General features: G+C 31.3%; 1 protein-coding gene across 10 annotated transcripts in view; it reads left to right on the forward strand.

Annotated features, from left to right (window-relative positions):
• Positions 1-13,519, forward strand: part of LOC143252636 (protein boule-like) — a 48,853-nt gene extending 35,334 nt beyond the window's left edge. For 3 of the 10 annotated variants that reach the window (XM_076505049.1, XM_076505052.1, XM_076505053.1), the window contains exons 9-11: positions 229-276; positions 7,715-7,924; positions 11,317-13,519. In XM_076505049.1, coding sequence (XP_076361164.1) covers positions 229-276; positions 7,715-7,924; positions 11,317-11,688 — 630 coding nt within the window. In that variant the 3' untranslated portion in view covers positions 11,689-13,519. Of the gene's footprint in view, positions 1-228; positions 277-4,720; positions 4,879-7,618; positions 7,925-11,316 lie in introns of those variants that run through there. The other 7 variants (XR_013029087.1, XM_076505051.1, XM_076505055.1 and 4 more) reach the window with 5 other exon arrangements.
• Positions 13,520-20,889: the final 7,370 nt, after the last annotated feature.

Below are 20,889 nucleotides of genomic sequence, written 5' to 3' on the forward strand. Positions count from 1 at the left end.
TTAAATGAATAAATATTGAAATGTTGACTTTCACTTTTTAAATAGTGTAGGGAAACTTTAACATTCTATAACAACTGAGGATTCCATGAGCAATGTGATTCTTGAAGTTATGTTTGAAGTTCATTGTTTTTTAATAGTGATCAATATATTAAATCTTGTGTAATTACTGTCGTATTACTGTCTCAAGAAACACTTATGTTCATTGTTATTAACTTGTATTTTCATTAGATATCTGCACAATGGACAGCCAATAACCAGTGGCATTGGGCTGCAGCTGTAAGTGTAATTTCCCATCTTATTGTTAAGTATTAATTGAGGTTTTTTGAATTTTATCTATTGTTGTTCAATCTACTTCAAATTCAGAAGACCCATTTGGTGTCTGGAACTATACAACATGTGTGATATTTTGTTGCATATGACTGTTGAATTTTTTTCAAAAATATCCACTTTGTTATGTATTTGTTACCAAGATATATAATGAAGACAAAAATTAGAAATTACAAACTGATCTGTATTTTTAATTATAAGCTACACAGAAAGTGACACAGGACAGGTGATATTATTAACTATGTATTGCTGAATAATATTTTGATAGTTAAAAAAACTAAAAAATATAGCATTATGTTGTATATTAAAAATAATAAACTCAGCTGTAAACTCAAACTTGGTTTATACTGCTGTTTGTGATATTGAGATGATGCTGGTTTGATGTCATTTCTTGTATTGTTCAGGTGATTTGAATTCAGACTTTGTTTATACTGCTGTTTGTGATATGGAGATGATGTAGGGTTGATATGTCATCTCATGTATTGTTTAAGTAGTTTGTGCTAATGAGTGGTCAGCTTTAAAAGGATTCTTGAAGAAATCAACTGCTGTAAACAAGAGACTGATAAGTGATGAAATTAAATGTTTAATGAATACTTAGAAGCTTATAGAATAGAATGAATGTAACGGATTCCATGAATGATACGACTTAACTGTTATGTATTCAAAATGTATTTTGTAAAATGTTTTTACAATAGATTTTGCTATTAATCAATAGAGCTAGTTTTTTTTTATCAGCAACATTTAATTACTGGTATTTATACATTTAACTGTATAAAGAATAATTAAAAAACATGTAAGAAATTGCAAAAAAATAGCATTTCTTTGTCTTGTACCAATAATTTTGTTTGTAAAATATGCAACCAATGGCAGAGTTATGTGATAAAGAATGAGCGACACTTAAAAAAGTATTACGTTGGAAATATATAATTGTGTAAAAACAGTCATATAATCAGATAAATATTCTAGCACTCAGAATATTTTTATATTCACCCTCTATACAAACTAATTGGGGCAAGGAAGTTTTATTTATGTTCTTGAAAAAGTTACGGTAAGCAGGCATGTTTAAATGTTTTTAGGTGTTGTTAAACTAATGATTGAAAGTATTTTCTAGCTTATAGCTTGTTCAGAGTGTTTGAAATTTAAGGATTTATAGGTTGAGTTTTCATATCTCAGAACAGCTGGCATGGGTATTAACAATTTGACTAATAAAACAGAGAACAACATTTTGACCTTCTTAGGTCATCTTCAGGTGAAAAAAAGAAGGTTGAGTTTTTATTTGTTGGAATTGAAAAATTTATTCTCGAGTATCAGAGTACTGTTTATAAAACAATAAGTAAAATAGTAACAATTGAAGTAATTTTTTACATTAAAGAAAGTCAGTATGCAGGAATAAAGCATTAAAACAAGATTATATTATGCTATGATCTCGTGATTTGAGCAATGTGTAGATGGAAGTGAGAACTAATAGGTGTTCTTACATTGAAATGTGATTAAATTTGTCATGCCTTGCCATTCTGAAAGTAATTCTATTACACATGATAATGATGGAATAACATGGTAATTTGTCAAAAATATTGGCATTCTGCTTCCCTTATAGACAACCTACAGTTATTGAAACTGCTCATCTGATTAAGTTATTAAGAGACAAAATTCTAGTATTATTTGTTTTGGGTGATTGTGAAGAGTGATTGGTTGTATAAATAAAATGAAGTATTTTCAGATAATCCTTTACTGTTACTAAGTAAATATCAGTTCTGTATTCATTGTTATAGGCATGTAAGAGTTCTTAATCTAAGTTCTCTAGAAAAATTATTTTTAGCTGACTGATAAATGGTAGTTGACAGGTTTGCCTATTGTGTCAACTTTCTGGTTTTCAGCTTCAAAAAATTAATTTTCTTGATAAAACATTTAAAATTTTGGTAAAACTTAAGCATCTTGTTATTCTTAAAACAAAAGAAATTAATGCTTTAGCTATAGTTTGTGGAATGATTTAGTTTTTTTATACTTGGAAACTACCATTGCATGAAACCAAAGTATTTGCCTCTTTTGTATTTTTCATTTTTTAAATTTTAAACTAAGTTTTGCTTTTAAATATAGATGTTTTGATTTTTTCCCTTTTTTGTTTTCTTATAAGTCTTATGTTAAACATAAATATTCATTTATAATCTGTTTTGATTTTATTTGGAAACCTGTATATTGCAGGTTTTTTGTGGAAGTTATGTAGCACCTAATATCACAGTATTAAGTCATCTTTTTTGTATCTATTATTTCACATTTTAAATAGACCTGGTTTTGTTCAAATAAGTTATAAGTAATATTCTAGATTGTTAATCTTATTATAGTCTGTGGAATGTAAAAGTAGTTGGAAGCACTTAGAAAGTATAGATTGATTTCTTGTAAAGAACATGAATTGTTTTGTGCTGAAATTGGTGATAATGGTAACTAAAATATGTGTAGATACACTCACTTGTGGCATTTCGAATCTCACGCTCTCTGTAGTCTTCTCAATAAAACTTAATTGAGATCATATATTGTATGATCCATATCATTAGTTTAGACCCTGCTTCTCCTGCAATACAAGTAGTATGCTATTACATATCTGAAAGTAAGGTGATTTTTACCAAAATGGCAACCTCTTAAATTGAAGGGTCATCAGGTTATTTATCAAAATATATGTTACTGCACTCACACATAACTGTGTATTTTATGCAAATATACCAAATCATATCGCTTTAACATTTTTTTTGGAAGTGGTTTTAGTGCAGTAAATTATTTATTACAATAACCATTAATGAGTTACGTGAAATTGTCTGGTTGTATGAAATTGTTTCATTTATTATAACCAATTCAACATATGTGAAAGTTGGTTCCTAAGTTAACTTTGTATAGTCAGTACGTTCCAATGTATGCAAAATTCCAAAAAATTTGGTAAAAAAAGAATTTCTTACAGAGGTGATCATGTATTCCTTTTTTGGGATGCATGAAATGTTCAGTTACTCAGGAAATTCTGTATAAGATTTAGAAACTGTAGAAACTTTGTCATGAAGCTGTAACATTTATTAGGAAAAAAATGCAGGCAGTAGTAGGAGTATGAACTATATCTCGAGTGTAAATAAAAAAGAAAAGTCTCTTTTTTTTTCATAAATAAATAAATTTAAGTAATTGCTGTATACTGGTTGCTTGCCAAATGTGTTTCACCCTGTGTTTTATAACTGGCTTCTTGCCAAACCTAACTTAGGAACAAACAACTGTGTGTGCTGTGTATGATCAATTATGTTCTTCTCGCTGTCTCAGTATACTGAAAGTAGGTCAGGGCTGCAGTTAGTGTTAGCTTTGAGATTTAATCTTCTATATTTAAATATTTTTTATAATGTTATAGTGTAGTAAAATATTGGTTTTTAACTGTGGGCTGTAGTCGTGCAGCTTTTATTTTGCTGTTAGGTCCATGAAATGGAAGTTAAGATTATATATAAGAGAACAAAAACCGAAATTCTTGGTGTGCTGTGTGCTTGAAGTAAGCAAATAAAACAGCATCCAGAAAGAAGTTTTTTTTTTTTTATGTATATACTACACAGTTCTAGAAATATACAAGTAATAATTGTGCTTAAAAAGAAAAGAACAGTTTTAATTGACTGAATTTTAATGAATTGAAATTTGCTACTGGGGTAAACTATTACCAATTAATGAATTTTTTTATGAGAGAAATTTTATGTAAACATACATAAAGGAATGAATGATGAGTGGTAGAATAGAAATTAAAGTAGCTGTTTTATGCTGTTATAATTATTATTTTTTAAAATAATTTTAAGTAACAAAACATCACAATCAGTGCTTACAAAAGGATGTAGAATTGTTTTTAAAGGTTGCCAAACTTATCTATATTATTGATATTTAAAAACTAGTAGATTTATTTAAAATAATTACTTTTTCTATTACATTTAGAAAAATAGTGAAAAATAATGTAGCATAGCATAGCGTAATGTACTGATGGAATAATAGAGAGAAAAATGTATGTTTACATTTACCAATTAAATTAAAACAAATAGTTTGTTTTTTGTCTGAAGTGTTGTAGCATTTAATAAATAATTTTTGTTGTACAGATTGTTTTGCTTTTGGATCCCATTCTTTATACTAAATTTTCTGATTGTATACCACTGTTTTCATTAAATATTCCACTTATACATACGTCTTTCAACAGATATCCAAATCTTTGAGACTGTTTTTTTCATTACGTTTTAATTATAGACTGATATTTTTACTAATTATTATATCTTTATATAAAGTATTGGGTGTGTAAAATAATCTTTTTTTGTACTTCTATATGTGGTAGTTCTCACTTAAACTATTCTATTACTGAAAGTGTGTTTCTTCTCTAAACCTTCCACATTTACAGGCCAACAGTACAGGCTTTCCATCTGTGACAAATGCGGAGGGTGGGGTTCTCTTCCCTTCTGTGGTACCTCCTACATCTTTCCTTCTCTCAGACAGAAATTTCTGACATTTATTTTGATGAGACACAAAGGGGGTAACGGACCTGTGCTGTTATCCATTGTAAGTGAAATATGGTCTCTATACATCAGTATTGTGTGTGTCTTGGATTCAGATGGTTTGATAGGTGTTTCTTGCAGTAACATTATTGAAAATAAATTTTGTTTATGCTATTTTGGTTTGTTAGTGGTGTTTGCAATTTAATGCATGGATAGTATGTGAAATGTATTTTTAGACGTACTAGTTAATATTCAGTGTGAGATTTATTTCTTTAACTGGTATTGCTTCACAGTTAAGTTGCAGACTAGCATATTTATGATATGCTTTGTTTTGTGAAAAGTCTGTGTAATATTTCCTTATTTAAATCACACTAGATTGTGTCTTGTATCAGTTACTCTGATTCTATTAAGTTTTTCTTTTTTCTTTCATATCTAAAAAATTACAAGACTATCACTGCTCATAAGAATTACTTCTATTACTAGGAGATGAGCTTAGATATTCACCATTTCTGTGACTTCTTTCACTAGGTAGCTAACCTTGGATTGAATAAACGATACAGTTGATTGTTCATTAAATAGTTGATGTGTGAAATGTGTAAAAAAACCAGTGAGCAGTATTAACTAGCCAGCTATTCAGAAATCAGTCTTACTTAAAAGTTAAGATATAGTTACGTACGATAAACTGTCTAGTCACTAGCAAGCCACTTAATTAAGATTGAGTTAAATTGTCTCTCCTCGTAGAATAGCTGTATCTTGTGTTGTTGTCACTAATGCATTATCATAGACTGCTGCTGACATCTTCAGTGTTTGGCAGTGTTTGAGTACTTTGTAAAGATGCTTAAAATGTTATCCAGTAGTCATACTGGGTAAGGAAGATGAATTCTTGTTACTGCCATGCTCTTTGATTGTCTTGGAAGAGTCCCTTGTATATCCTTGTGGAAATGCAGCATTGTGTGGGATTAATTATTTATAGGCTATTATACAACCTTCTGAACAAAATAAATGATCCAAATTCTGCTATAAGAATTTTTCCAGTATCATTACGCTATCCAGCAGCTTTCACTGATGGAACAATGTAAATGCCTCATGGTTTTCTCTCTTTTTCTATTCTGTCAGTACAGAAAATGTAGAAACATAGCCCAGACCACACTACATGCATTCAGTCATTCACTGAAACTACACTTTTTCACTTGTATCTTGGATAAGTGATCTCTAGGACTGATTTTAGCTAACATATTACAGTTTTTTAGTATCTTCTGCATGGTATGGTTGGTGAGAGTCAACTTCTAATTACTGTTGATAGAATTGGTTGTTTTGATTAGTCACCAGTGTTTAGCAGCCAGTTTCTCTTAGTGACAATTATATTCCCTTTTGATTGCAGTGTTTTGATAAAGCAACAACAAATGTCTTTGAACAGCCAGCCAAATAAACTGTCTTTGATTAGAGTACTTTTACTAGATGTACACAGATTATTGTGTTGCTTCGAAAGTTAAAGTTCCTTGTTCGTGTTCTTATTATCTTGTGGACCAACCATGATATGGAAATATTTTTACTCTTATGAGGTTGCATTAGTTAGTAGTATGTGACACTTCACATAATCGTTATTTGTATGTGCAGGTAGATATAGGGATCTACAAGTGTTTGTGTTTGGAGGGGAGGGTCCTAACAAAGTGGTTAATCACATGCCTATTTAGTTGACTAAATGTATATGAAAAAACAACAACTAAGTATTTTCAAGAAAGTTAATTAATTTCTTGGAAAGGTTTTACTACATTATCTAGGTTCATTGAATTATAATTTATTGTAATTGTGTTTTTATATTGTCTATGAACTTCAATAAATGTTAAACTAGTTTGAATTGCAAATTCAGGAAAACAACAGAGTTTTCTCAAGTACCTGAGAACCTTATGGAGAGACACTAACAACTGTTTAAAAATGTTTAATTTGGTTTCTTAAGTTATTTTCCACTTATTAAAAAAAAATTACAGTTAAATCTAAAAGCAACTGGTAAAGTAAATTGTTTTCCCTATGTATTGCAAATCAACTGTACTATGCCTGTTAAATTGACATTGCAGTCTTTAAGTAAAACAAATAGAATGTGCTATAGAAAATTAAAACAAAAAAGAGTTTGTCATCACGTTTTGATTAAAATACTACAATGAGCACTACACTAGTATTAGGTTACCTAATGTTACATAAAATATTTTATTTACACTGTTATGATTCTGATTAGTCCATTCTTAGTGAAGAAAAACATTCAAGTTATTTGTACTTCCTTTGTTATGCATATATTTTAGAAATACCTTAATTCTAACATAAACATTTGGAATTAATGTTTGGGTAGTTTTTATTTTACATATTTTCCTTAACAGTTGTGCTCATTTTGCATATTAGTTACTATTTCTGTACAAATAATTTTGGTTTCTTGTTCAAATGTCAGCTGAGGGAAAATATTGTTCTTGTCTGTGTTCATGTCTTATGTTTTAGGCACAGTATTTAAAAGTAATTTATGCTCAACTGTTTATTAACATTTCTGTCAAGATCATAAGTTGTTAGAATTCATTAATGGCTATATTTTGGTTAAATTATTATTGGTTATGCTCTGGTAGGGTCTGTTATACCTAGTAAAATATATTTTGAGGGTTTACATGATCTATTTATATTAATAGAAACAAATGGAAAGTTATTGATTCTCGTATAATGAGCTGCTGACTGTATTTTGAATGGAGACAACCATTGCCTGCACTTTCTGTAATAGTGTGTAATAGGTGTATTTTGTAAGATATTTTGTATGTTTGTTTTAGACGAAACTTGGTGCAATCGAAGGTGAATATTCCTGCATTTCTGTGAATTACTTTAATTTGTCCATCATCTTATATACATACAAGTTTGGTTTTCAGACCTCCTCTGTGTCTGGCCAGTACCTATATTCTTCCATGTCATCTCCACCTACAACCGCCACACAAACCTCATCAGAGTTTTATCATTATGAATTCATACCTCATCAGATGCACTCACTATCTAACCCCTACGAAGTGCAGCTGGCTACATATCCTACCCATGCAACAACAGAGAACTTTGACTACACTGTACTTGAAAATAGGTGTGAGGTAGGTTTTGTGATAGGTAGTACTTAATTTTACCACTGAAATTACTGAGGTGAGGTGGGGCACATATGCCCCATATCAGATTTTAAACATATATTCCTAAGCTTTTATCCATCAACTTGTTTTTTGGATTTATGAATTTGATGGTTGTAGGGTCTATAATATTGTTAACACCACACATACAAAAAATAAACAAAGATTTTGTAAGTGTCATAATTAATCCCATTAACTGTTGGTAGAGTTTCCTGTCTACTTCATCCACTTTGTATGGATTGGTTCTTTACACCAAGTGTTGTAACAGGCAAAAATATAAAGTTACTCAGTATGATGCAATATATTTTTCCAACCAGTTGTGAACAATATATATATAAATGAGTGGATAATTTCAGAAATGATTTACAAATACAGATTGTTTTTTTGTTGTTTTTTTTCATGAAAGGTTGTTCTGAGAATTCAAGGATTTAGCCATCAAAGGTTTTGATTTTTCAGTAACACAGTACTGTATCTGAATTGTGATAAGGAAATGTGATTTGTAATTCTTTACAGGAATTGTTGTCTTCAACCAGAAATAAAGCAAAATAAGCCATTATTTTTAGTAAGAGTGACTTAACTATACAGTTGAACTTTGAGTTACACCAGGGACAATTGGAATATTTTAACTTGTGTATCTATCAAAAATAGGGGAATAGGAATACAGGACCAAGACTTGATAACATTACTTCATAATAAAAGGATATTTAAACATAAAAAAATAACGGAATAAATAGCCTTGCTACAACCTTGACTTACAAATAGGAACTTCATAGAATTACAAATTAATAAATCAGGCTACAAAAACTATTTAAAGATAAAATAATACTTCTAGTTAGACACGTGAAAGATGTATCACAGTGACAAGAGCATCAATAAAACATTGTTGGAGCTATTATATATACACAGATTCAGAAATATATACACAGGAAAATCATAAATATAAATTTGTTAAATAATGAAATGATACTATAATAGCTTAATACAATACAATAATAATAATTCAGGGAAATAATAGAGAAAGGAAAAGACTGCATTTAAGAAAAAAGGTGAGGTATGAAAAGGAGAGTCTTAATAAAATTTATTAATTAAATCTCTCATTCAATTCTATCACAGTGGGCTTAGTCGCAGAAACCAACATTTTAACCCTTTTGTGCTTGTTATAGTTTTTATTCTGTAATTGGTTTATACACATCACCATGTGAAGTAGGTGCATGTGAGAAAGTATTTTCAAAAATTGAAAAAATGGGTGAAGTCATTTTGGTCGATTCACTAAGCAAAATAACATCTCAGAAATAGATAAGATATGGATTTGTTATCTTATTCTAGCCTGTCAACATTGGTAATTTCAGCTAATAATTAGTAAGGTACTATAGACTTTGTATTTGAGACATAACAGATATCTAATTTAAATCAAAGCTGTATTCAACATACTATGTTACACACAGAACTCAAATGTTTTTTTTTATATTTAGTTTTAAATTAAGAACTTAACTAGCATATAATATTAAAATTTGATTATAATCTATAATTTAATACCAAGCTCATTGACATACATTCAAAAATAGAAATAAAATAAACTTTTGAATGTGAGTCAACAAATTTAGTAGCATAATATTTAACGAGTTACCATAGGAAGACATGTATGAGTAGGGTTAAACCACAAGGGTACTTAGTGTTGAGTTGGTAGATAAGATGTTCAAGGTTTTTGTGCTTAAATTTATGTTGGTTGGCACATTTCTCATGGCAGAGACTAGCATGTTGACATGGTTTTTATTTGTTTTTCGCCTAATTCCATTATAACATGATTTACATTACCCGATGAAGAGCATCTTGTCAATTTTACGTTGATAAACTACAAAAAGCTTTTATTTAGATGTGTCAATTTATTTTTTATTTTCATTTATTCAAGTTTTTCGTATTACATACTGCAGAGTAACACTAATTGAAGACTCCAAATCAACAACTGCTTTACCATGTGAACTTATATTAATACACAGTAAAGCGAGTTTTATAGGCATAACCTGTTTAGAAGGTTAATTAACAAATACATTAAAAGAGCTGTCCTGTATGTGGTAAGACAACAACATCTGATTTCTTAGGCAGAGTAAATTATATAGCTTTAAGAGTTTATGTTCATTTTTTTGAAATTTTTATTTTGCAAAATGTATCAGTGTAAAACTGTTGCTAAAATAATTGTTTTTCAGATTATAACTGTTTTCTACTCTGGGATATCAGATGCTACTAATAATTATGTAAATACAACACTAAGGAAACTTTCACCAATATGCAATGTCCTATGAAAACAAGAAGGAAAAAAGTTACAACAGTAGTATATGATCTATTTTTTTTTTTTCCAAATTAAGTTAGACTGTCTTTAAATTGCCTTATAGACTATACCTAAAGATGTGTAAGAAAGAAATCTAACTTGTGTTAATTATTAAATTTTGTACTATGAAGATTATCTTTCAAATACATAGGGCATATGTTAGGACATTTTAGTTTCAATGTTGAAATACCCTACTATAGTGTTGGTTTGGTTATTTACTACACACAGAAGCCCTTTTTTTCTGAAAACTGTTTTCTTAAAGCTTAAAGCCTTCTTAAACTAGACAAAGTTTGTGAACTTCATATTTGTATTTTTCACTTAATTTTCAGTGATGTAAATTGTATGTATGATGTTTTTAACATTACAGTTTAAAGGTAGAATATTTCTTGTTGAAGAAATAAGCATACTTAGTGTAGTAGTAATTCATATAATCCCAAAGGACCTAGTCTAAAATAAGTTCGATAAACAAACCAACAGGACAGTTTTTAACCACTTTATGCAGTGATAAAAATGAGGGGTGGGACCTGGACTTCCTTAGTTTTATAGAAAAAATCTTAAAGGATAGTTGAGAGCTTGTGGATGAACCTCAGAACAAAAAAACTTGAATTCACTGGGTAAGACTGAAATTGTGGCTGTTGGCAATCAGGAAGCAAGGAGTGAGGTGAACCAATTATTTTGTTATACAACTGGTTTTGTTTTTTCCTTTTGTATTATAGGGTGTAAGCCTAGTGCAGTGCTATACTGTATATATATGTATATATTTTTTTGTTTTCTAACCACTGGAGAAGAGTGGACATTAGTGTGTTGTTTTTATGTTATATTGTCATCCTGCTGTCAGTGTTATAGCTATTCTATTTCAACCAGTTAATAAATCAGTTAATGGAAATTAAAATTAAATTGTAATTAATTACAAGTTGCTGTTTCACGATACTGTAAATAACAAATATTGTAATTTGTTACATTTTAGTTTGAAATGAATTGTTGTTATTATTTGTGTTATATGAAAACTTTGAATAATATTGATTTCACATTTTAGGGATATAAGCCCTCTTATCCCAAAACAACCCTCAGCATCACAGAGAACTGTACAGTTGGCTTGGGAAGGCACAATATTCCAGTCTCTGCTACTAGATGTCAAAGGTCTGGAGATAATACCTCAAACCAGAAACATCTGGTTCCTAAAATGGTGAATGGTGTTACTGTGATGGCTTACCAAACCCCTGGAATTGTTGCTAGTCCCTCACCCTATAGAGCTAAAGCTTGTGGAAATTATGGAACTGTTATGATGGCCCCTGAAAAAGACATTGAGCTCATCCCAGTTTTATCTGTGTCTCCAACTCTTCCCCCAACACCTGTGCTGTCTTACTTGAAGGAAACCACCCAAAAGTTAGGGAATTCATTTCTGTAATAGTAAGATTTTTTTTTTTTTTGGTTTAAATACTTTTCAAACATTTTCTCTCCCATGAACTAGTCTTCCCAAACCTAAAGGAACTTACTAAACTAATTTCATTCTACTTGTATCTTATGAAAAGCAAAATAGTGCCTCTCTTTGTTGATGTTATTCTGTCACAGTCAAAGTTTATTTCAACTTCAAAAACTGAGTGAACGTCCCAAATAAAGGAAGCTAATTTTGAGACTTTTACTTGTATTTTGCTTAACATTTAGTGAAGCTGTTACAAAACTTTGCCAAGAACATCTGTGCCAAATTTCTGCTCAACTGTATATGAGCATCTCTTTCTAAATGTATTTTATTACTATCTTCCCTTTCATCATTTGTGCTGAAGTGTTGATGCTTTTCATATTGGATTGCCTCAGTGAAACTGTGTTAATCATGCCCATTCCGTGTTGAAAAAGATCTTAGAAACTGGCATATCTCTCAAAGTGCCATTCTTTTGTTAAAATATTTCAAAGAAGTGTACTAATTAGCACATTGTTTTTATGTTACAGATTTGATTATATTCTGCAACACAGTTCTAGTCAAATGGCCACTTCAGATCTTGACTTTTGCAGCTGGACATGACTACATGATCTTGGATCTCTAAACAGGCTATTTATTAATATAAAAAAGTTGTATTTGATATATCATTTATTTACTCATGTTCTTGATACTTCCTGTGATAAAATGAAGTTGTCCATTGTCCATGTTTTTGGAATAACGATGAAGCAACTCAAGATGTTTCAGGTTGTGTTTATCACACATAGTATGTTTGTCATAGTTAGTATGTTTTCTGTCTCATCATCATGAAAAGACTGTTACACTTCATTTACAATGATTACAAAATCACTAGTCATTTACCATTACTCTGTAATTAATTATTACTATCAACATTTCTAATTAATAAAATTATTAAAAATTACTCTGTAATTAGCACACTTCATGTTTTGTTAAAACTATTAGAGGCTAATATTGTTTTTAGCTTGTTAAAAACTGTTTAAAAAAAGATGAAAATTATTTAAGAAAGACAGTAGTTTAAAGTGATTTTATAACAAGAGTTTGTTTTTGTTTAATCACCAAAAACACAGGTTTTTGATTATATAAGATGTCATTTGTTAAGATAACAAAATTTTATATAATGTGTACAGTAAAAGCTATTTTCAGGGTAGTATATTAGATTTATTTTTCATGATTGTGTCCAGTCTGTATTCATGTAGTTCTCTGAGCTATGTTACTTATTTTCTTTAAACTGTGGAGTGTCAACATGTGAATACAATATCTAGTCTTGTTGCTTTTTAAAAAAAACACCTTTAACTTTCTAATGCAAGTGCCTTAATATGTTTGTAATATTGATTACAAGATATAGTTGTAGCAAGTGTTTTGTGTTCTTATTTGTGGACTGTAGAAACATCTTTAATGTTAACCTACATATATAATGGTATGCCAAGACTAAGGAAGATAATTTTAGAAAATAATTGGTGATATTTAGATTGCTCGTGATTTTTTTAGATTTCTGTTAAAAATTATTATGGTTCACTTAAAATGAGCAAACAGTTGTTTAATATTTTTATGAAAATTATTAAAGTTGAAATATTCAGGTGGTTTTATATCTCATTGTATTTTAGATGTAAAGCTTAAAATCTATTTTAATACTTGAACAACACAGATTATGAAAGTGTGTATTTATTTCAAATTAGTTGTACTTATGTGTATGCATATTTTGAAATTTAGTCATACTATAATTTGTATAAGCTCTCCCATGTTATGTATCCAGTCATGAATATAAACTATGATACTCGTGGTACTGTTCTTGTTGTTTTTTGTAAAGGTCTTCATCACTGAAGGTTTTTTTTATTTCATTTGGTTCTGTGCACACTGTGTAATACTGTATCAAAACTTGTAATTTATTTCACACCCATAAACGTAAGATGTTAAATTTATAACCTTTAAAATCATTCTGTTTGAACATGTGTGTTAACACTACTATAAGGTTTTGAATATGTTTACCTGCAAGTCACATGACAATCCTAGTTGATGTAAAGTTGAGGTGGGACAGAATATTTGGTAACCATATTTAGATATTGTGTGCCATTTTTGTGGGTAGTGTTATGCCACTGAAAGTTATTGCTGTTGGGGATAGTATGTAATATCCTTTTTCAATATATAATGTTGTTACATTCAGATTATAAAGGTGTGTATTCTGATTGGGAATTTAGACTTTACAAGGTGGGAAATATTTTTGTTTAATGGCAGTGGAAAACAAAGGAATATGGATTAATTTGGGAAACCAGGATCATTCAGAATGAGATCTGCAATAAGTCATATCATAGCAATATATTACAACACACAGTTTAGAAACCACTGTTGTAGATAGAAGCATTGTGGGTTTGTAGGCTGTTGATAGTAATTACATTTCTTATTCAGAGGCCTTATTTCTTTTGTCCTCATATATTGTAAGCTGGTTTAAAAAAGTGTGATTTTTTTATAGTTTTACAGTGCACAGAGTAAAGGACAATAGAAGTATATAATGCTATAGTTTTATAAGGTAATGTCAACCATATCTTTTCTGTTAGTTCATTCTTATACGAATTTGATGTCTGATAATTAGCCATTTAGTCTACTATTTATAGTGGTTATCATTTGAATTGCAGAGTTTAGAGTGCTCCAGAAGTTTCATGAACTTGTTGTTAGACCTCAAAGAAGACATTTAGGTGTGTCACACATAAAGGTCCATTGTATGAGGTTAAGCTGGCCAACCACAGCAAGCTGATTAACTACCATTATAGGAATAAGAAACTGCTTTCATATTAATGACACAGTTGCTTGAATGCCTGGCCAGTGCAGATGGCCATTCAAAACACACACAGATGATAACTAAAAATTAATTGTTGATGTTTGTAATCATAGAGTATCTGTCGTGAGACTGAATCAATGTTTGTATCCTCGTTTGGATGTTATGTTAGTGTACAGAAGATTTGAAACAGACTTAACAAAGCTGGAATGTATGCCAGATATTAAATTATATGCACTTTATACATAGCCATATACGAAATAGTTCACCTGCTGTAGTGACAAAAACATCTAGTAAATCAATGACATGTGAAGTGGTATTCTTCTACTGGTGTGTTGGGTTTTTTACTTTATACTCATTTGGAATCAGGCCTAACTTCATGTGGATAGATGATGACACATGGTTGTGGTGTATTGGGAGTACAGTTTGAACAGGATTAAGCAGTAGTCACTGCATACTGACTTTTTTTATCTGCAGAATGTTATCATTAGGTGACACATTATTGGGACCACACCATATGATTTTTTGCACATATGAATTGATACATCTAGAAACTGTTCCATATCTTTTTCTTTCTTTTTGTAATCTTGCCAAATGTGTATAAGATCTTATTTACACTGATTTGTGGTGCAAGAAGTAACCAGGTATTTCCACACTAGAATAAAAAATATTTTAACCAGTCTAACATAGAGGGCTTTTGTATGCAGATATATTGCGAGTTTCCTACCTCTTAGATAATATGTAAATTTTTCAAAAACTTCCATTCATATTGAGCATGTGTTAGTATAAAAAGTTGGTCAAGGGAAAAATTAAGTTTGTCTTGCAACAGTTCTCACAGAGTTATGTCAGTTAGTAAGAGTGTTGTGTGTACATTTCCATGGAAAGTGTTACTATAATGTACAACACAGGAATGAGCAGTGATATTTTTCACTAGTAAGTCAGGTGATGTTCTGAAGATACAACATCTCTTGAATGTTAAAAGATATTTTGAGTCACGTGTAGTAATTGTGGTCTGAAAAGAATGTGACATTAGTGCTGTTAGTATATAATACTATGTTTTATCAGCATGAGACAGAAGGATGTAAGAGATATTTAGAGGTATTAAGAGATGACTATCCAGTAAATGTGTGATAAAAACATAATTGCCTTAAACATTCATTACCTTAAAGATATTGAAATAAAGATGGTTTCACAGTGTCTTATATTTTGTCCATTTGGTTTCATTTCTTTGAACTTGGTTGAGGTCAGAGGTTTCCGAGTTTTTCTCATATTTTCTGGTGAGCCTCCTGTTATTCTGTGATTCCTAATCAATTGCTTAGGGTGGGGAGTCATGAATACTGTGTAACCTAGAATTACAAAGTAATTTATTTTTTTCTGAAGCTGTCAAGTTTGTAGAATAATTGTGTTTCTCATAAATGAATACATTTTCAGCATATGGTCTGTACTGTTTAGAACAGTGGGTATGTTTTACACTATCTTCTGTTGAAGAAAGTTTGTATGTTCTATACTTAAAGCAATGGAATTTGAGGCATGTTTTTGTATTTTCTATCATGTGAATTCCCACCTTCTATACTTAAGTTTATCCTGTACTTTAGTGAAAAAGGCACATATTTAGTTTGTGCTTTATAGTTTCTAGTGATATTAAGGTGCATTGTGCATTTTCAAGAAAAGCAGCTACTTTCATTTGGAATGTCTTTTGTTCTTATTAACAAAGCATGTGTGTTCTAAGGTAAATATTATTTGATGAAGTAGCTACATCTTCAAAACATCTACTGTATTTTCTGCTCAAGCATGTGTGTTTTCTATGTATATTTTAAATTTTTTAGCAAAGCAGATTTATTAACAGAGCATCTTATTAACAAAGCATGTGTGTTCTAAGGTATATATTATTTGATGAAGTAGCTACATCTTCAAAACATCTGTATTTTCTGCTCAAGCATGTGTGTGCTCTATGTATATTTTAAATTTTTTAGCAAAGCAGATTTATTAACAGAGCATTTTTGTTGTTTTCTAATGAGCAGTTAGATCTTTTAAGTATGTTTTTTGTTTTCTAGTGCATTAGGGTATATCGTTTGAGTATGATTTATACGCTCTAGTGAAACAGGTATGTCTTTTGAGAGCCCTCCTCTAGCACAGAGGTAAATCTAAAGTTGGCGGCGGGTGGTGATGACTAGCTGTCTTCCCTCTAGTCTTACACTGCTAAATTGGGAATGGATAGCGCAAATAGCTCTCGTGTAGCTTTTCGCGAAGTTCAAACCAAACCAAACTAACCAATCTTCAAAGCCGACAGAGTGCCCGATTCTCAAACCAACTTCTCTGCACCGACATCACACCTGCAACGACAAATCTTTTGTCGTATAAAATGACGACAGTTTTGATTATTATTATGATGGTGACCTTTGATGAAAACGTATCAACAAAGTGTAGCAAGACTGTGTATGTTTTTTCTTGAGGGTGGTGGTGGTTGCAGCCAACTCGAAAAGTAAAGCTCCTATGAGAAGAGTGTCATGGACTGGACTATCTGTTTATTACCTTCTTTTGGTCGATATTAGATAACAATGTAATTACTTAATTAATCTGATTCATTGTTTGTTTTTTCATATTTTGGTTTTTATTTATAATTATGTACTAACACTTCCCGACTCATAAAATAATGCACGGGGTCCTCAGCCCTTCCTTTAGCGAGCTCTGTTCACCCAACTTCTCCCTTTATCATGAAAGAAAAACAATCGCACAGTGAGAAACTAAACTCAAGTACACTCTAAAACAATCAGTAAGAGTGGCACCTTTTAATTTATAAATGGTTCATAGTATGATTGTTGCACACGCACATAAATCTGGTAAATGGCTTATATATGTATATAAAAGACCACTTGTATGAGACAGTGGTAAACAACCGTATGATGTAGGTGCTCAAATTGTCGCTATCAGTATAATTAAAGTATACCCTGCACCCAATTTATCTGTGACATGAGGTTGTCTCACTCTAGTGGCTTTGTGGAAAGTGGAAGATTTTATAAATCCATGAAGCTGATGTGACGTATGTATTTAATATATGTGCGTATCTAAATACAAACGTATTATCAACGGTTTGGTATAAAGTTACAGTCTTACCTATAATTTATTATCTATATGATTGACATTGCCTTATTTGTGTACTTCACACTTTACAGTGAATTTTCAAATTATCAGGTTTGGTCAATTAAATAGCAGCTGGCAAGCCTGACGAGAGGGAGGGGGTCAGGGGTGCTACATTCCCGAGGCCCGGGGAAATAGGGAATAACGAATAATGTATTCTCGTTTTCATAATATACTTGAGGAAGAGTCAAAGTACTGTTGGGAATCGCTTTGTCTCAAAAAATGTAAATTCTCAACATATTTGGCTTTCCACCACCAGAAAATTTCTTCATACGCCTATGAATTTATGAAAACTTCAAAAAGGGGCCCGGTGACATAATTGTCCCCGACCTGCCTCTCGACGCTCCTGGCAGCTGGTGAGAGAAGTAAAAATAACAAAATTTAATACCTCTATCCATTTGGTTAATTTATGTTACTTTGCACGTAATGTATTTGATAAAAGGAAATGAAGACAACAAGCAGTACTCAATACCCATCTTCCTTTATTGAATGATTAATTTTTTACAAAAATACTTTATTGCGATTTTTCTATGCAAAAAGGCTTGTAATGTTTACTGAAAGTTTGTCGAGTTTCGTGAAGACTCATAAATCGTATCGCTCTATGGTGACGCGTGTAGATAGTTTTGGCCCCTTGCAAGTTGATGTGACCTATACAGAATGTAGGTAAAAAGGTGATAATTTGTATGATTGACATTGTATTGTGGGCTGGTGGCTAGGGAGCTCGACTCGCAATCTATGTGTTCGAAACCCTTTGCCGTTTATGCTCGCCCATCGTTATGATGTTACGCTTAATTCTCACTTTACCTTGGTAAAACAGTAGCTTAAGAGTTGGCGGTGGATGGTACTGACTAGCTGCCTTTCTTCTAGTCTATCACTGCTAAGTTAGGGACGACCAGTGCAGATAGCCATCGAGTATCTTTGGGCGAAATTGAAAAAAAAAAAAAAAAAATAGGTGTACGTACTAACAAATACTTGATTGCGCCAGCAAAACTTTTAATGTAAAATTATATTATTTATACAAAAGTTATGTTTTTTAGCACCCAAACCGTTTTTAAATCTATAGCTTGCATTCTAGGTTTGCATCTGTTGGTTTAGTTATACCTGATAAACGACATGTCACCAATTCTTTTGAGTTCTATGGCCGCAGATATTTTCACTTTAAAATTACATCATTTATACTTTTGTATAAGTGGAATAACTTTGTTTCAGTATAGCTTTGCTTGCGCTATCGTGTATTTGTTGGAACTTACGTTTTAACTTTCAGGTGGTTTAATATTTAATAACTTCATTGTATGAGTACTTTAAGTATTATGCTGATCGGCTGCTAAATTATAGCTCATACTATTTACACATAGTGATGAATTTATTATTTTTAAGGCATTGGGATTGAGGCACTCAACTGCTAAACATTGTACTGACCCTCATTAGTTGCTGGATAGTTTGACTTCGGCGTCTGTATATAGTTTCATAGATGGAATATCCACAATATGTCCACAGATGTTATCTCATGATTTAAAGGTGGCAACTAAGACAAATAATGGAAGAATAATTTTGATTTTTCAGTCTCGTCACAATGTTTTTGTTGTATGTTTTGTATATATGAATGCTATATTATTCAAACATGCTGTCAAAAACGTAATCTATTGTTCATCGTCTTAAGACGTCTAAATGGGGATTGCAGATCAAAGAATGTTGTCCGAAGGTTACATAACTATTATGTAATATGATTACCTATTACGTAATATGCAAAAAACGTTATAGTTTGAGTGAAATTCGCTAGATGGCGCTACAAGAGGTCGCTTATAAGGCGTCGACTCGTAATCTGAGGGTCGCAGGTTCGAATACCCGTCGCACCAAGCATGCTCGCCCTTTCAGCTGTGGGAGCGTTATAATGTGACATCGATGTAAGAGTTGCCGGTGGGTGATGATGACTAGCTGCCTTCCCTCAAGTCTTAAAGTGCAAAATTAGGGACGGCTAGCGCAGATAGCTCTCGAGTAGCTTTGCGCGAAATTAAAAAAAACAAAACAAAACGGATTAACTGTATATACAAACGTCCGTTATACTGTTGTTTATCACAGTTGTATCCAGAGATTTAAATAATACCCTCTTTTTTTCCGTTGAAGTCCACACGGACTGGTTCAACTACTTTAGAACACGATTGACAAAACGAATTACGTTTCTCTGCTCTGTTATTATAGTACAGTTTATGAAAAGCTTACTTTTGAAATCGACACTATGCACTTTTTATCGTAAAACTCTTAATCATGCAGTCTAGATCTAAATAATAATCTTTCGACGCGTATTTACATCAGATAAAAGTGTAGAACATTTTAAGTAATACATGTACTAGTCCTTCAGTGTATCAAATATCCTTATGTCACTGAAACTCTGTGCCACACTACCACTAAGTTCATGTGCGTGTGAACGATCGACATATGCTCTCCATCGGTTAAATAATAAATAACTAAGGTGTAGACACACCGAAGAAGGACTGAGTGTCTAACTTTAATACATAATCGTTATGACACTGCTATCAGCAACGAAACTGTGTACAAGTTGTTTAATGAAAAGCATCTCAGATTAATGGAACATAAAAATATGTTATTGCAGTAATACATACATACATTAATGTATATGATAGCCAATGATTAAAATAGCTAATATATTATTGTTGTACAAAGTTGTTTAGTTAGTGATACAACTTAATTAATAACTAATCTGTATGTAGATAGTACAGGACTTTACTATAATAAAACCACATATATATGATAATTTTGGTCTAACTCCCCATAAAATGTTACGACAGAATGATGATTTTATGTTAACAGCGATGCAATAGTTTAAGTTATATTTCATACAAAGATGTTTCCAGGTTTGAGTTCGTAACTCTTACATTTTACAAATTCTCTTGGGAGGCACGCCCCCAGATCTTAGTAACACTAGCATGCTTCACACATAACGTGTTGACTTTATATCTCATAAACCCTTTTCAAGCATCCGCGTACGAACCTGTAAGAGAATTAATTTGATGTCGTCTGTTTTGACCATATCTATTTTAACGATGGAATCAAGAACCGACACACAAAATGGACATGGTAGTCAAACAGTCGATATGATTGGCCGTTTACATTCAGACGTCTTTTTGCAGAAGACGTTTTTGCAAGTTTAAAACTTCGCCTGATAAGAAGAAACTTTATTTTGTCATATGGTGAATTGGAATTCAAACATTTGTTACAACATGTTT

Source organism: Tachypleus tridentatus, chromosome 6 (genome assembly GCF_004210375.1).
Source record: "Tachypleus tridentatus isolate NWPU-2018 chromosome 6, ASM421037v1, whole genome shotgun sequence".
NCBI lineage: Eukaryota > Metazoa > Arthropoda > Merostomata > Xiphosura > Limulidae > Tachypleus > Tachypleus tridentatus.